The 15,133-nt window shown below is 35.7% G+C and overlaps 1 protein-coding gene across 2 annotated transcripts in view; it reads right to left on the reverse strand.

The window, feature by feature from the left end:
- Positions 1-15,133, reverse strand: part of UBR1 (ubiquitin protein ligase E3 component n-recognin 1) — a 68,050-nt gene that overhangs the window by 5,171 nt on the left and 47,746 nt on the right. For both annotated transcript variants that reach the window (XM_051622579.1, XM_051622578.1), the window contains exons 32-46: positions 14,778-14,930; positions 14,249-14,346; positions 13,522-13,615; positions 12,081-12,229; positions 10,022-10,077; positions 9,612-9,708; positions 8,629-8,696; positions 7,574-7,724; positions 6,694-6,781; positions 4,871-5,004; positions 3,588-3,696; positions 1,819-1,875; positions 1,298-1,375; positions 474-644; positions 166-267 (exon numbers count right to left, since the gene is read on the reverse strand). In XM_051622579.1, the coding sequence (XP_051478539.1) occupies positions 166-267; positions 474-644; positions 1,298-1,375; positions 1,819-1,875; positions 3,588-3,696; positions 4,871-5,004; positions 6,694-6,781; positions 7,574-7,724; positions 8,629-8,696; positions 9,612-9,708; positions 10,022-10,077; positions 12,081-12,229; positions 13,522-13,615; positions 14,249-14,346; positions 14,778-14,930 (1,605 nt within the window). The remainder of the gene's footprint in view (positions 1-165; positions 268-473; positions 645-1,297; positions 1,376-1,818; positions 1,876-3,587; positions 3,697-4,870; positions 5,005-6,693; positions 6,782-7,573; positions 7,725-8,628; positions 8,697-9,611; positions 9,709-10,021; positions 10,078-12,080; positions 12,230-13,521; positions 13,616-14,248; positions 14,347-14,777; positions 14,931-15,133) is intronic.

Here is a 15,133-nt window from a genome sequence, read left to right on the forward strand (position 1 = left end):
CATTCATGACTGGAAACTGCCATCAGGAATTTGAAGTTAAACAAGTTCACCAGGCCAAGAGAGGTATTACAGTGCTGTACATTCTAGCAGGAAGAACATGTTGTCTAATGGGTCTAAGAAACAGATACCAAAATGCAAATACAGAAAAGTCAAATGTTTACTTACTTCAGACCTGGATCTGTTTCTCCATATTCATCCAAGTAGGGAGCAGGATATAAGCAGCCCCTGGTTTTACCTTCAATGAGGACAACTCTGCATTCCCTGATTCTTAAGGAAAAAAAAAAGGTACATTTAAAATACACGAAAACTCCTAGCAGATTCTTAACTTTCTAGTGAGCTGTACACTTTAGGTCAAAGCAATGTTTCTTTGTCTCAGACAAAACTAATGAAGCGCTTTGACGATGTTGTGAATTCCAATCTTCAAGTATTTCCCTTTACTCTTTTAACACATTAAATTCTGGCTCGCTACTTACTTGAGAAACATACAGACTCCAGCTCCGCACTGAAGAGCGTGAGAAGTACAGGCTCCCAACTCCTCCCCATTCACCAGTTCCTGACAGCAAGTATTCTGGGAACACAACATAGCCCCACAGAATAAACACAATACTGGATGTTTCTGTTCATCATCAGAAGACCGTGGGCATCTAGAAAAAGTGTTATCAGAACATTACTACAGGGATTAAATTTTTGAAAGAAATTTTAACTATGGATAATGTTCCTTAAAAAACAACTCCCACCCCAAAAAATAACCCAACTGAACCGACAAACAAACAAAACCATAAGGCATACTATGTCATCATATGTCACATATCTGCCTCCTTTGGCTATGTTTTTAAATTGCTTGAAATATTTTATCTGCAAGGTATCTGCTTTGAGCAGGAGGCTGGACAAGATGATCTGTAGTCCCTTCTAACCTGAATTATTCTATGATTCACTCTTCCTGGCATAAACAGTGCCAACCTTCTGGGCTTGTTGTGTCCACTGCAAAAATAATTTTCAGGCTTATGGCCAAACCAAATGCACATTGCACTGGTGAAAAAAGACCAGCAGATTAAGCTATAATAATTTTTTATGCTCTCCTAGCAAACAAAAGTGACTTCATTTACCAAGCTGTTTTGTTTCACATTTAACTTGAGGATATACTAGTTTTATGTCAGTACATAAGAGTACTGGTCAGAACCTTTACTTCTGCAAAGTAATTTCTTTACATAGTTTTAACACCAGTAACTGTAAAAATATAAAAGTTATTAAAAGTGACAAAACACCCAGGAAGACAACTAAATATGTCACATCTTACCTGAACTGAGAGGCTTGGTTCAGAAGGCAGCTATAGTCTTCAGGAAGCTCTATTAAGCTATTTCTTTTCCTAGGATACCTGGGTAAGTGAAAAAGAACTATTATCATGGATATAATTATGAGAATAATCAGAAAGAACAGAATGGATAGCTATACATTCCTGCTATGTTTTCAGCCTTTTCTGCAAACTTTTGCAGTTCTACAGCAGTTCTTCAGTCCTAGAAGCCCAAGTGAGAAGAAGCTCCACATGGGAGCTTCAGCATTTCTATATTCCAACAAGGCTGAACAAATGAAATTTCATATGTAACATACACGTATGAAGACATTCCAGTTAGTTTTTGGTTTTTTGTACAGTAAGCTAGGTAACTTGTCTAACAATGATCATTCTCAATGAAGTCTCACTGCATGAGAAACAACCATTTAAAGAGAAATGTACTTTTGGTAGTAGAGTCCCCAAAAGACCTCCATTTTTCCACAGCTTTAAGTCAAAAACAGAATAAAAAACAACAGAAGCAAACTAACCTTATTGCAATGCTTTTCCCCTTCAAACAACTTAACACCACCGGGTCAGAACACCACCTATTTTAAACAAACATTTACAGATGACAGTGTTTGATAATAATATACACTTATGAACACTAAACTAAGCTAGTAAGCAAGAAGCAAACACAGAGCACAGATGAAGCATTGATAGTTCTAGCTGAAACTTCACACAGAGAAACAGCTATTCTTTAACAATTTTGCTTCAGGAAAAGAACTAAAGTTTGTATCCAAGTGAAAAACCTATGTGAAAAACAATAATGCTTAAAATTATCATCACATACGAAAACACAAGAGTTAACAGAGTTTAAAAACGCAAACAGCCTTCACACATATTTAAGTTCTCAAAGTGGGCTGTGATACACAGCTCCCTTTGTAATGTATGTGCTAAAAGCCACAGTGTAAGAAAATGTCTATTAGGAAAACGTTTTATTGCTTTTATGTAATAACCATCACCCAAAGGTTATTTTACAATGCCTCACTGCGTGTCACATGCTTGCTTAGAATGACCAAATGTGTCTACCAAAACAACGGTAGATATTGGCAAGTTACTGAAGAGAGGAACTGGTGTGTCTACAGTATCTTTTATTTCTACAAAAAGGAGAAGAAAGAGAGAACTGTAGCAGATGGTCAATCTAGTAAGCTTCATTTAACACATTTCTCAACATTCATCAAATTTAGTCTTCTGAAATAGGATTCCTTCAAAAAACATATGGGATTGTGCATGATGATTTGACAGCTGTTACTAGTACACTAAATATGTAGCCTCCTATATGAAACCTTTGGTTTTGACTAGGAACACTATGATGGATTTGCTAGCCCTGCCTCTAGTGATCACTTTCCAATGTTCACAAGCACCTGTCCTTGGTGTTTTCCTATACACACTGTTATGTCTTTGAGCACACATGTAGGAACATTTAAGACAAATTTACTTAGTTCACTTGTAAAAATGCTATTAATTTATAAGCAATTATATATACTACAAATGCAATTAATTACATTAAAATTGCATATAGGAAATTGTTCAGGTCAGCTCTATGGGCTCAAAGTTGTAGTCAATAGCTCAAAATGTCCCTAAAATGAAGAACTCTAGACAACAAAACAGAAGAGAGCTAAAAAAAAAAACCTAAAAAAACAACAACCCAGAAAGGCTACTGTGAGCCAGAGAATTCTGCCAAGAAACCGGACTAATAATTAATGCAACCAAGCACTCAAATGGTCACAATAAATACATGAAGACATTCTCCAACACAATATAGCAGGTTTATCCTCAGTTTGGGGGGACAGGAGCATGCCCATTTATTTTAACTTGTGTTTCTGAATGGAGAATTTTATTCATTATTTCATTACTGCTAGATTGCAACCTACATAATACTCAGATTGTACCTTTTAACCATTAAGCTAACTTCGACACTCACCAGTATATTTTGGAAATCCAGAGAAGAATGGTACAAAGTCTCACCCTGCCAGCTACATAATTTTTCATATTCTCATTTTACAGCTCATGTAATCAGCACTTTTGCTGTAGACAGTCCCTTGAACTATAATTGTTTAACATTTCAATTACCATCAAATATATAATTATTTGTTTGTGAAGTGCTTTGAGAGATTCACTGTTCCTGTGCACATCAAACAAATGTTTAGAACTCTAGAATGAAATTGAGCTCAATCATTTGTTAACAAATTTGAACCAAAATTCAAATAGGGTCTTCGTAAGAGAAAAGCATGGCCTGTCCAGTCCCAATTAGTACCTTTGAAGCAGTGGGTTTACCGTGTCCCAGTATTCGTGGAAGAGCATGAACAAATTGGTAGGTAGAGAGAGGTAAGTACAAAGTGCCTTGAATTGCCCTTCTTCAGAAACTGAAAAAAAAAAACACCAAAAAAAACAATCAACCAACCAACCAAACAAAAAAAAAACATGGGCAATTGTCAAAAGTTTCAGCAATCCTGAATAATTTCACACAAAACTAGAAATCTCCTGATCCCTTTCCCACTGGGTATTATGTACCTTACTGCATCTGCCTAGCTCCTAGCTAGTACAATTGGATGTAATTCCATTGACTTAGAATTTGCATTTGCATTGCTTTAGGTTTAACAAATTTGACGTAAGCAATTCTTAAGTCATGCATAATTTACTGTACTAACAGAATTCCTTGCTTAAATTCCATGTCACTGCATACTACATAACATACTATAGTGCAGCAGATTTCTGTACTCATCACATTTCAGCTTTGCTTTATCCCTTTGGCCTGCAGTGATACTAAATATTGCTCTTGTCAAGTCAGTGCTACCACATTTCATAAAGTTAGTCTAACGGAATAGTTTGCTGGGTGGCCATTTACTGGCTGTGCTACAGAAAATGGCATTACTGATTCACTAGGAAGACCCAAAGTTCCAGACTTTATAGTAAAGGTATATCCCAAACTGTAGAGAATGACTTGTATATCCTAATCAACTTCAAACTTTGTTTACAGTCTTTATAAATAAATTTCAGATATTGTATTTTGTCTCAGTTGTTCATAGCAAAATACTTTGGGGGGCTTTAGTATCTGTAATGCATTAGGATCTTAAAGGAAGAGGTTAAAGATCTAGAATGTGCTTTATTTTTACTTGGCTCTCTAGAAGACATGGGAATGTCTTTAGCATTTACCAACATTAGCAACTGCACAAAACAGTTTTGTGTTGTTTGTTTTTTTACTTCAAACTATTTCTTGGGTAATGTAATGTAAGCCCCTAGAATTATCTTTAAGTCACAGAATCTCTGTGTCCACAATTACTTATTTTCAACACATCATTAATAATTCACATTTTTGCACATGTTCAGAAGTCACTCCTTTCCATGCAAACAAGGCCAAGGTGACTCAGCTTCTCACGCTTGCCCCTTCCAATACAAATTAGTATTTCCTCTTCTTTCCAAGTTTTACTTTAAGATATTAACTCTTGCTATGCTATTGCAAACACTTAAGAATTCCATTCTTCCAAGAAAACAGTAAACAAGGTCAATATACAGATAAATTTGCTTTCTTATACTTACCTTGTAGCAGTTCCTCAGGTGGAGAAACTCCCAGCAGATAATGAAAAAATAAAGCAGCACAACGAAGGTAAGGCATGATGCCTTTTTTAACACAATCCCACACCAGCCAGCCTGGAGTATCCTGACTAAAGCAACTGTAATACACAAATGAGAAATAGCTGCAGTAGTTCACAGCACAAATTCTTCTAGCACTTTCACATTTTGGCTAGCACTGGTAGAATGGCAGCTGTGTAGAAGCAACAGCGATGTACTTCAAATTCTGTGAGCCAGTCACTAGCATCAACTCTCAGCCTCCCCTTTGCCTAAGAAATGAGTATGGAGTTTATGCAGAACACTTACATTAAGCATTCAGATTATCTCCCCTTATATTTTTCAGTATTATAAAAAATACATACCTAGAGATGAAGAGCTATGTATTGGCTAACTCTAGATAATGTGATTCAAAGTGTGCAATACAGCATCACACACAGAGCAATTGATTCTTACACTGGTTGCTTTTTATTATCAAAAGCCAGCAATTTTTTTGAAATGGGGATAATGTTTCATCCAGTTGGTGTTTTGAATGCAATTGAAAAGAGGAAACAAACACACATAAATACTCCAGGAACAACAAGACTAACAGAATTAAAAAATTAATATCTCATACTTCATTATGTCACAACAGTAACACTGAGATTGTTTAAACTAAAGCTATACTAATGTCATTTTTAGCAAAAAATGAGGTGATACTCATCTCAGTAGTTTTTCTTGTAGTTTGTGTCATACAAACATTTAGGTTAAATTTCACAGAAAATCCACCTTACGTACAGTGTCTTTGTTTTCTAAACATTTTAAACTTTGTAAAATTCACATTTATGTAAATAAGATGTTCACACAAATGTTGACTAGGACCTACTGAGGAACAATCTGTAAAGCTGTTATTGTAACATTGTATATCATTGTAAAATTACCACGCAGATTGTGCTGCTTAAGCACAGATAGGTCAGGGTTAGAAGACAACAATGCATACACAGAAACTAAAACAATAAAAGTTTCAGAGCTGTGCTGACTAACTTTGGCATTTAATTCTGTACCAGGCATCTCAGTACAGTGACCTGATTTTCCAAAATGCACAGCACCTATGATTTGAAGCTCATGCCTCAGAAAAATTATTTCTATTGTTTAAATACCAAATATTGAATATTTAAAAATTTAGACTTTTAGACAATTGGGTAGCATTTTCAATCCCTGAGAAACATATTTTTGCAACTAGCCTCAGAGAAGATAAATCAATGCAGAATTTGTAGAGGGTGAATCCATATTTTTTGTTTATTTCACACAGATACTAAAGTAATGAAGATCTGTAGCTATACCTATCAAAAAAGTCTGAAAAGATAGGCACTGCTGTTCAAACAAATAAGCAACTGTATTTAGCTTTACACTTTTCCTTCTTTTCAAATAGAGCCATTTACTTCTTTCTGGCTTCCATCTATAATTGACACATCTCAAAAAAACAATCAAGGCAACAAAAAAATAACTGCTATAGGTAGTGGTTTTATTTCTTTCCAGAATGGATATAGGTGTTTTTCATCCTTAGACTAAGAATTTACTGTTGACCAAAAAAGTAGCTATTTTAATTAATAGTGTTCCTTTCACCAGTTCTGTTTTGTTTTGTTTTGTTTTCTAATGTTCAGGAGTATGGGGAGAAAGCACAAGGCATTGTGCTAACTCTCCATATAAAATAAATTATTTTTTTCTCCTGTTTTCTGTGGAGTTCAGGTAAATCTCTCTGGATTGCCACCTTTCTAGGAAAAATGCAATGCTATAGCAGAACTGCTACTCACCCACTGGTGTACTGGCAAATCTCTCTACAGAAAGACTGTGCAGACTGTGCCTCCTCACTGTTGTCAGGTGATTGAGCAGAAGGGGATTCTGCACACAAAAAGATGAATCCCACTGTAAATGCACTTTATATGTGACACAATTACCTTTTTCTACAGGTACTTTTTTTTTTTTGCATTACAGAAATACTTCCACTTGTTTTTAACCTGGCAAATGTTGTCCTAAAACGGCATACTGTAAAGAAGAATCAGGATTAGTGCCTCATTGCTCATCCTCAGATAAAAACTGCTTTCTTCCCTTGAACTTATGAAGCTATTGTCCTACATAGATTAAGCTACTGGAATTGTTTTTTTTTTCATTGCCATCATGCTGAAGAAAAAGGGAAATAGTTGCTAGGAAGCCTGTAGGTCACTGGCAGTTTTTAACAGTAGTATGAAATAAAAAGTTAAATTCTCTCCTATCAGGGAGATTTCATATTTCAGCTCTGGGCATTTACTAGGCTGAAGCGTAAAGAAAAGTTTATTTCCCAAATCCCTTCTGTCACTGTACAGCTCAGAGTGCTGCTGCTGGACACAGCTTTGCTTCTCTTACATGGAGTGAAGAAGTGAAAGTTATCATTCCAGAACAACTGACTTGAGTAAGTACTGATTTTATCAATAACTATTTTGGTTTCTTAGGCTAAACACACAAACATGATATAATAAAATGCTTTGAAAACTATGCAGTGCTACTTATTTTTTTACCATAAAATGGTTATTACTATCTAGCACTTTCATTTATTATGAGGAAGTTTCCACTGGGAAGACTCTAACATTATCCATCCACTGTATTTATGAAATGGTGTAAAAATGCCAGAATAATCCAACCCACATACACTCCTACCTGTTGCTGAAGAGACAACAATTTGTGTTATGTGTGCCAGTGTCGTCAGATGGAAGAGGTAGAGGTGGTTATAGGCTGAACTAATTGATGAAGGCTGCAAGTCTACAGCATCCTCCCAGTACAAAGATGGAAAGGATAACACAACTCCCACCTACAGCGAAAGGGAAGGAGCAAACATTAAAGTAACAGAAGTTTGGTTAATAGCTACATGGGTGAAATAAATTATACTCTCACTATACATTTATATTTCATTTCTGTAGTCAGTTTAAATATATTCATTTATCTAGATATCTTTAATTCACAAAGTGTAGCAAAAAGTCATTGGAAAACGTTAATCATTTGTGCCCCTCTAGCATGCAGGAAACTCAGACACAGTTTCATTGTGATTGTCAGTTTAGAAGTACACCAAGAAAGCCTGTATAATTTCTAGAAAGCTTAATTTCTGGGTTTTGGCATAAGATAAAACATTGAAAAAAGTGAGAAGCAAGACCAAGCATTAGCTAAAAAGGCAACAAGACTAAAACAGGCTTTATCTGGATGAGCTTGGTTGGTTAGCTTTTGTTTGGGTTTTTTGTTGTGTGCTTTTGTGATTGTTTGGGATTTTTTTATCAGTAAAACAAACAATAATACAGATTTGTATTAAGAATAGAGAGAAGAGGCTAAGAAGAACAAAGAACGTAATGAGAGTGAATGTGAAGGATCAGATGGTAGGAGAGACCTATTGAGACCGAGAACGTGAGGGAAACAAGCTGAGTGGGTGCACTTCTCAGGTTTTTTTGAGGTTTGATACCAATAGAGGTGGTAAAAAGATGGAGATTACCAGCATGAAATCTAAAACGAGCGATACAGCAAAGACTTGAAAGCTAGAACAGCAGAACTAGAAGAAAACACTTGTACACAGCAGCCATGTGTAATCACTTGCTTATATACAGTGCTCGTGTATAATCACTTGACTCATGCACGTGAACAGATAATGCAGGACTGCACAGGGTGAAGTACACAAAAATACATGCTCATAAAAGTATTCAGATAAAGAATAAAATCGATCTACTTACCAAAACGTGGAACATATCTACTTCTAAGAGGGATGGAGTGTCCTCCACTTTAAAGTTTGGTAGAAGAACTACAAAATAAAGATATCATCAATTATGCATTTTATACATATTTTCTTCTTTTGGATTGAACTGCAATATCAGAATCTGCTTTTAGAGCCTCTATCATATCTGTGTTTTCATCAAAAAATGTCCAAGTCTCAGAACTCAGGTAGCATCTATTTAATTAACTGCTCGCCACTTATTTAATTGATCATGCATGTGTTTAGCCATTCCCACATACTAAACAGCTCACTATATTAATGGCTATCTTAAAAATTCTGAGATAAAAATATTTAATTTATTTCTCCAACTCGAATAAAGAACACAGAGTTAAAAGTTCACAAATGTACTTGGGCATGCAACACCAGCTCAATATAAAAGCATGTACCATGCCTAAGAATCCTACTGAATAGATGGCAAGTCAAAGAGTGGGATTCACAAAGGCCACCATGCTAACCTAATTAGTAAGAAATATGGAGGATAGCTATGTGTCTCAAACTTGCTCTCCCTGAGCCCAAATACCTCAAACTAGGTTGCAAGCAGCCTTTTGAAAGTACTAGAAAGTTGAAGTCTCACTATTAAGAGAGGAATACCTGCTTTGTGGCTTTATCCACTTGTTTAGCACAGAATCTGAGTAATTTTGAACACTGCCAGAAATCAATTGTTAACTGTCTGTAGATATTTCAGATCTGGTGATTTCCAGGCCTAGGTAATCTGGGATAGAGGATGTTTTGGGGACTCGAATTATACAGAGCAGGGCTAACAGAATTATTGACTCTTTAAGCTGAAGCAATACTCCAGGATTTCAGGCAATGTTAGAGAAGATGAAGTTAGCATTGTTGTCAGTGGTTTAACCTTAGCTTCTATGCTGTATTAATGTATGTGCCAATTTGCAATACAAACTTCTGCAACATGAAAGCTAGTAAAGAAAAGGAATACAATACCTCCTAGAAGACGAATCAGATGTTTCTGAATCAGGACCTGTGGTGATGTTGTTCTCTGAGCAGCTGCAAACTGCACTAATGCTTTAAGGCCACTGTGCTAGAGAGCAAGAGAAAATGATTGGACAGGAAAAAAAGGAAGATACAATAGTGAAATAAAGCTGTAAAGACATACCTACTTTGACAGAGAAAACACATAAGTGAATTTAATATGTACTTCCATTTGTAAGTACAAACATTATGCTTCCAAAGTGCTCTTATTGTTATCAATCTAAACATTTTGAAAGATATCCCTCAATAGAGAATGATCATGATGCTAGCAGTTTCAACAATAAGTTTTTTATAAATGTGTATTAGAAATATATATATACATATAAACATTTTGTTTAAATGCACATCTTACTTGCCCATACCTGTCTATTTTGCAGAGATCCAAATAAAGGTTTGTCCTCTGTTTCCAAGAGGTTTTCTTAAAATTAAGCACAGAAAAAAAAATTTTTCTTTGTTCTGCCGGAACTAACATAACATTTCTGTTAGAACACACTTAGGCAAAGATTAATTTTTTTTTAGTATATGTACTCCATTTTCAAGCTCAACTTTATTCTGAGAAGAGAATTCTCTTAAAAAATCTACCTTAAATGGTACTGAATCTTTCCCAGATAAATGGTTCTGCAAGTCCTTTAAAAATATAGTTTTCAGATCTTGCTAACTAGGAATTTAAAGGAGCACTCTTTCACATCAATGGAGAGAAGACATTCTATGGCTTTAGCTGTATTTTAGTTACCCTTATACAAGGCTACAAAACATCAAGGTGTGTTTACAGGGATCCTATGCATCTTTCTTACCCTCAGATTTGCACTACTGCATTTGACTGTAGTTGAACAAAAATATTTTGAAAACAAAATTCCCAAGCTGGAATACAATTCAGCTTTCCTCCCTGAGTGCCTTGGTTCTGAAGGGATAACAAAGAGACAATAAGCCAATAAAAACAAGAAACGAAATCAACTCAATTGGGTAAAAAGGTACCAATTCAAATGCTTTTGTGCTTCAGTCACTTTTCAGAGATGGCTCAGTACACTTCAAGATACTGGGTATTTTTTCCTGTTTTCAATGGGGGTTTTTTAGTTGGGAGGTTCTTAGTGGCTCATTTTGGTTTTGTTTTTTTAAACCACCTCTAACAAAAAATGTAAGTTTTTTAACTCAGCACTTCCATACATGTTTCACACACAGCATGTGGAGTTGCTGAGGAAAATGGGAAAAATCAGGTTTGTATTTTTAAGTGCCTGGCTTTAGGCAATAAAAGCCTGCTCCATTTGTAAACAAGAAATGAATCCAAGGAAATGGTGTGGCCTAGGATAGGTCAAACTGTCACAGTGGTCTCTCTGGTTTTATAGTCTTGGCCTGGTAAGGCATCTGAATTTTCTATTTCTGACATATGCTTTTGGTATCACATCTGTGGTAACAGTTACTGCATTTATACACTTGCTGGGAAACTTATCCCTGACAGTCACCGAAGTCTTTTTTTAGATACCAAATGAAAACGACCTGCAAAGCACTAAGTGCATTACTGTCAAGAGAGCTGGGTGGCTTCCAATCCTCTCCCAAACCATTTGAAAACTCTAATAAAAAACAACAATAAAAAGATGGAATCAGTTTTTGCTACTATTCCTGCCTTATCAGAATATTCTCATTTCCCCAAAAAACCTTCTGAACTCTTGGTAGTCCATTTGGGTCAAGTCCACTACAGACGTAAGGTAGACTGCTTCCCTGCCTGGAAGCCGCTACAGATTTATCTACAGCTTTATGTTTATTAGGCCAAACTTCTTTATGTATGTAGCACAGAAATGAAATGAGACTGACTGCTAAACAGATACATTATCCCAAAAAATGCAATCATTTTTATGGTAATTATTTTGTCTTCAAAAACAGAGTCATGCCAGAGAATGTTTAGGGCTTGTTTTGGTTTTTTGTCCTACCAGGTACCTGCTTAATAATTTCAGAATACAAGAAGACCATTATTTCTTCTACAAATTTCATGAGAATTCTTTAAGAATAAAGACAAAAAAGAAATAGGACTACTTCACAGCGGTTAGGTATTTAGCTGTGACCTTGCAGGTCAATGATGTTTGGCAGCCTGAATATATTTATTGAACACACTTAATGCTACAATTAGTAACGTGGAACATGAGCATTCCCTGCTCTCTCAGATTTGACTCAATGTTGGCATTCTATACCTTATCTTATAAAATACCACCTAAGAGAAACATCCTATTATTTATAAGGTATTACAGCTTATCATTCTATTATTATATATGTAAGTACATGTAATATACATTGTTATACAGTTACATTTTCCTCTTATTTATGTAGAATTATTGTTATCACTATTTATAATCAGACTGTATACAATTATACATTCAAAATGTAAGATTTTCAAGTCCTGAGAAGGAATAAACCTAAACTCTGCTTTACCTATACACTGGATGGTAAAAGCACATGTGCTCCAGGTCATCACAGGAATCCGGTTATCAGCTTCATTTGGAGCAACTTTCAGCCCAACTCTATAAACTGTGGTGGCAAAGAGAATAAGCATCTCCTTGATACTGCTTGAGTATTTGGCTCTGCAAAAGAAAGCCAAGATAAATTCCATTTGAATTATCAGTAGTGCTTATTACTTACCAGTCAATTAATCACTAACACAGTCTAAGTGAAAGAATTATTGAATACGAAGGCCCTTTGCTTGCACAGAGGAGAAAAACATTACTGGTTTCCAGTGGTAAACAACCACCTTGACATAACAGGCTCAACAAATGGAGAGATTAAGAGCTGCCAGGCTGGAAGAAGGCTTTTCTGCATACTGTAAGATGTATTCAAAGAATGCAAACATTTAAATCAAACTAAAAAAAAACACAATAAAAAAACCCCAAATGCAAGTAATCAAGTGTAATTATAAGTGCTGGAATGAAAATATATCTCATATATGGGATATAAGCCTCATGTAGCACTAAAAATAGAAAGGTATTTCAAATGTGTTTTAAACCACTTTTTTTTTAGCATTTAATCTCTTTTAACTGACATTGAGTTAGTTTATGTAAAAGCAGTGATACACAGAAAAGTGCTCAGGCAAAATCACATACAGTTTTAATGGCTTGTGGTTTTTTCCAAGTCATACATAGATCTTTGTAACAGAAATAAGGCATTCAGATTCATTCTCCAAATCTCTGCAGCCAAAACAACCCTACCACAAAAGCTTGGCATCTAAGACAGGCTCATACTTAAATGCCACATTAAGTGCAAACTACAGAATCTTTCCCACGGAAATCAGTCATCAAGAAAGAGTTTGATGCAGTTTTCTGACAACATTTTCACAGATAGGTGAAAGTACTTTGTGTAACTATGTTAGTCAGTAGAGTTCTTATAGCATGATCTAAGAAGAAGACAGACAGCTGAGTATACTTGGAAAGTATCTATCCATTCATTCTGTTTTAGTGTGAGACAGCTTTTGGCCACTAGAATAGGAACAGACAACACCCTATTCCTTTGAGTAATCTGTATTACATTACTGCATCCAAAACCAAGTGATATCTATCCCTGAAAGAGACATATAGCAGGAAAATTAAGACAGACATTAAATAACTTGCCTAGAGGCACAGGAAGTGAGCCACATCACTCAAATTATGGATTAGAAAATTCCATAAGATTCCTGGCTTTGTACTAAGAACATAAGAAATTACCAGACTGCATTTGACCAAGATCTGATCTGCAGTGAATGCTTAAGGGAAAGTTTAAGCTTAAAGTCCATATTCAGAGAAAACAAATCATATACCTGTCCTTCAATATAAATCCTGAAGTCTACCTAGTTTATTTTAGGAAGAATTCACATAACACGGAGAGCACTTTCAGTAAGACTTACAAGGACTGAACGCCGAAACTAAGGATGGAATGGAATTCCAAAGCAGAGTTCCCCATCCCCTTGTTAGCAAGAGCTGCAATGCTTTGTTTCTCTCCTTCAAAATAAAAATCCACATTAAAAAACAAACATTGCTACAGTTTTTACAGCAGCCTAACAGAAGACTTTTTTATTTTAAACTGATTTGAAAGTAACTGTAAACAGATCTCACCCGCCAGATTGTCTTCTAACCCTCCTCCTTAAGCAACACTTTATTCTATTCCCAGAAATATAAGGATTAAAAGTAGTGCTTTGCTGGTGAGGAAAAAGAACTCTCCTGCATTATAAAAGTGCAAGGAATACACCGATTCTGTGTACCTTGTGTTTTCTAAGTCCTTATACATGTTTTTATTTTGGCTCTTTAAATTTATTTTTTCTCTTTTTTACTATATCACAGTTGATACACAAGTTAAATTAATGTTGACTGTTGGTTGGTGGCTGTCCTCTCCAAGTGTACATAATTTTCTTCTGCAGGGAAGATGAAAAGAATTTAACAGAAACCAGGAAACTGGTGAGGGCATTGTGAAATCAAGACGGCAGCTCAGAAAGGGCTGTGACTTTATCCTCAGTTTTATTTGGTACAGTCTTGATTTGCAGCAGAATGTATTATTGAAGTGGGTTTTTTTATTACTTAAACTTGTACTGGCACACTAGATATCCCACAGAATAGTTGAAAAGTAAGGTAACAAACCTTTGGCATTTTTCACACTGTAGCCCGATATCCTGACTATGACAATCTCCAGCCACCTCGCCAGGGACAGGATTTGAGCAACTGCCTCTGCATCTTCACTGAAAACAGAAAGAGAAAGCAGGTTTTACTTTGACACTTGACAGATCACCTTACCTTTATAAACAGAGGATACATTTAGATCAAAACACATTAACTCAGTATCTGTAGCTTTGCTGGCTTTGTCTATTTTGCGCAAACACTCAAAAATGAAGTGTTAGGCTAAATGCTACATCTAGGCACTTTCTCATTTGGTATCAGCTCCAAAACACAGCTAATTAAAAATGCTTTTTAAAAAAAACACAAAACAATTGACTGCTAAAAGCAGTATGTTTGGCTGAATAGTCACTAAGAAGACATGCAGTCTTTTATAAAGGTTAGGAAGGTCAGCCCAAGTTTTCCATCCAGAAAATACGATCGGCCATTCAGGCCCAAAATAATTTATTTTTTTCCCAAAAAAATTAATTAAAGCCTAAACAATCTGGTAATTCACCTGTTTATTTTTTGTGCCTGCAGTGGAACAATAGGAATCACAGTATTGCAAAGAGATTTGCAAAGTGGACAAAGATATTCTCCATTCTCCAAGTCAAATATCTGTTCAACATGCAGACGTTGTCGAAAGTTCAGCTGCATTGCTTCAAAGTACCTATGACATTGAAAAGGAAATAAAATGACACAAGTACTAACAACAAACCCCAAGAGATTCATTATATCACACAACAATATAACGTAGCTTGCAGCTGCATGACCCAGCTTTCTCTGTGAAAATACTTCAACGGGATTATTTATATTATTTCACACTGTTTATCTTGTTTAGACTTGCCAGACCTACGTGGAGTCAAATGCAGA

The sequence above is a fragment of the Apus apus genome, chromosome 5, assembly GCF_020740795.1.
Source record: "Apus apus isolate bApuApu2 chromosome 5, bApuApu2.pri.cur, whole genome shotgun sequence".
NCBI lineage: Eukaryota > Metazoa > Chordata > Aves > Apodiformes > Apodidae > Apus > Apus apus.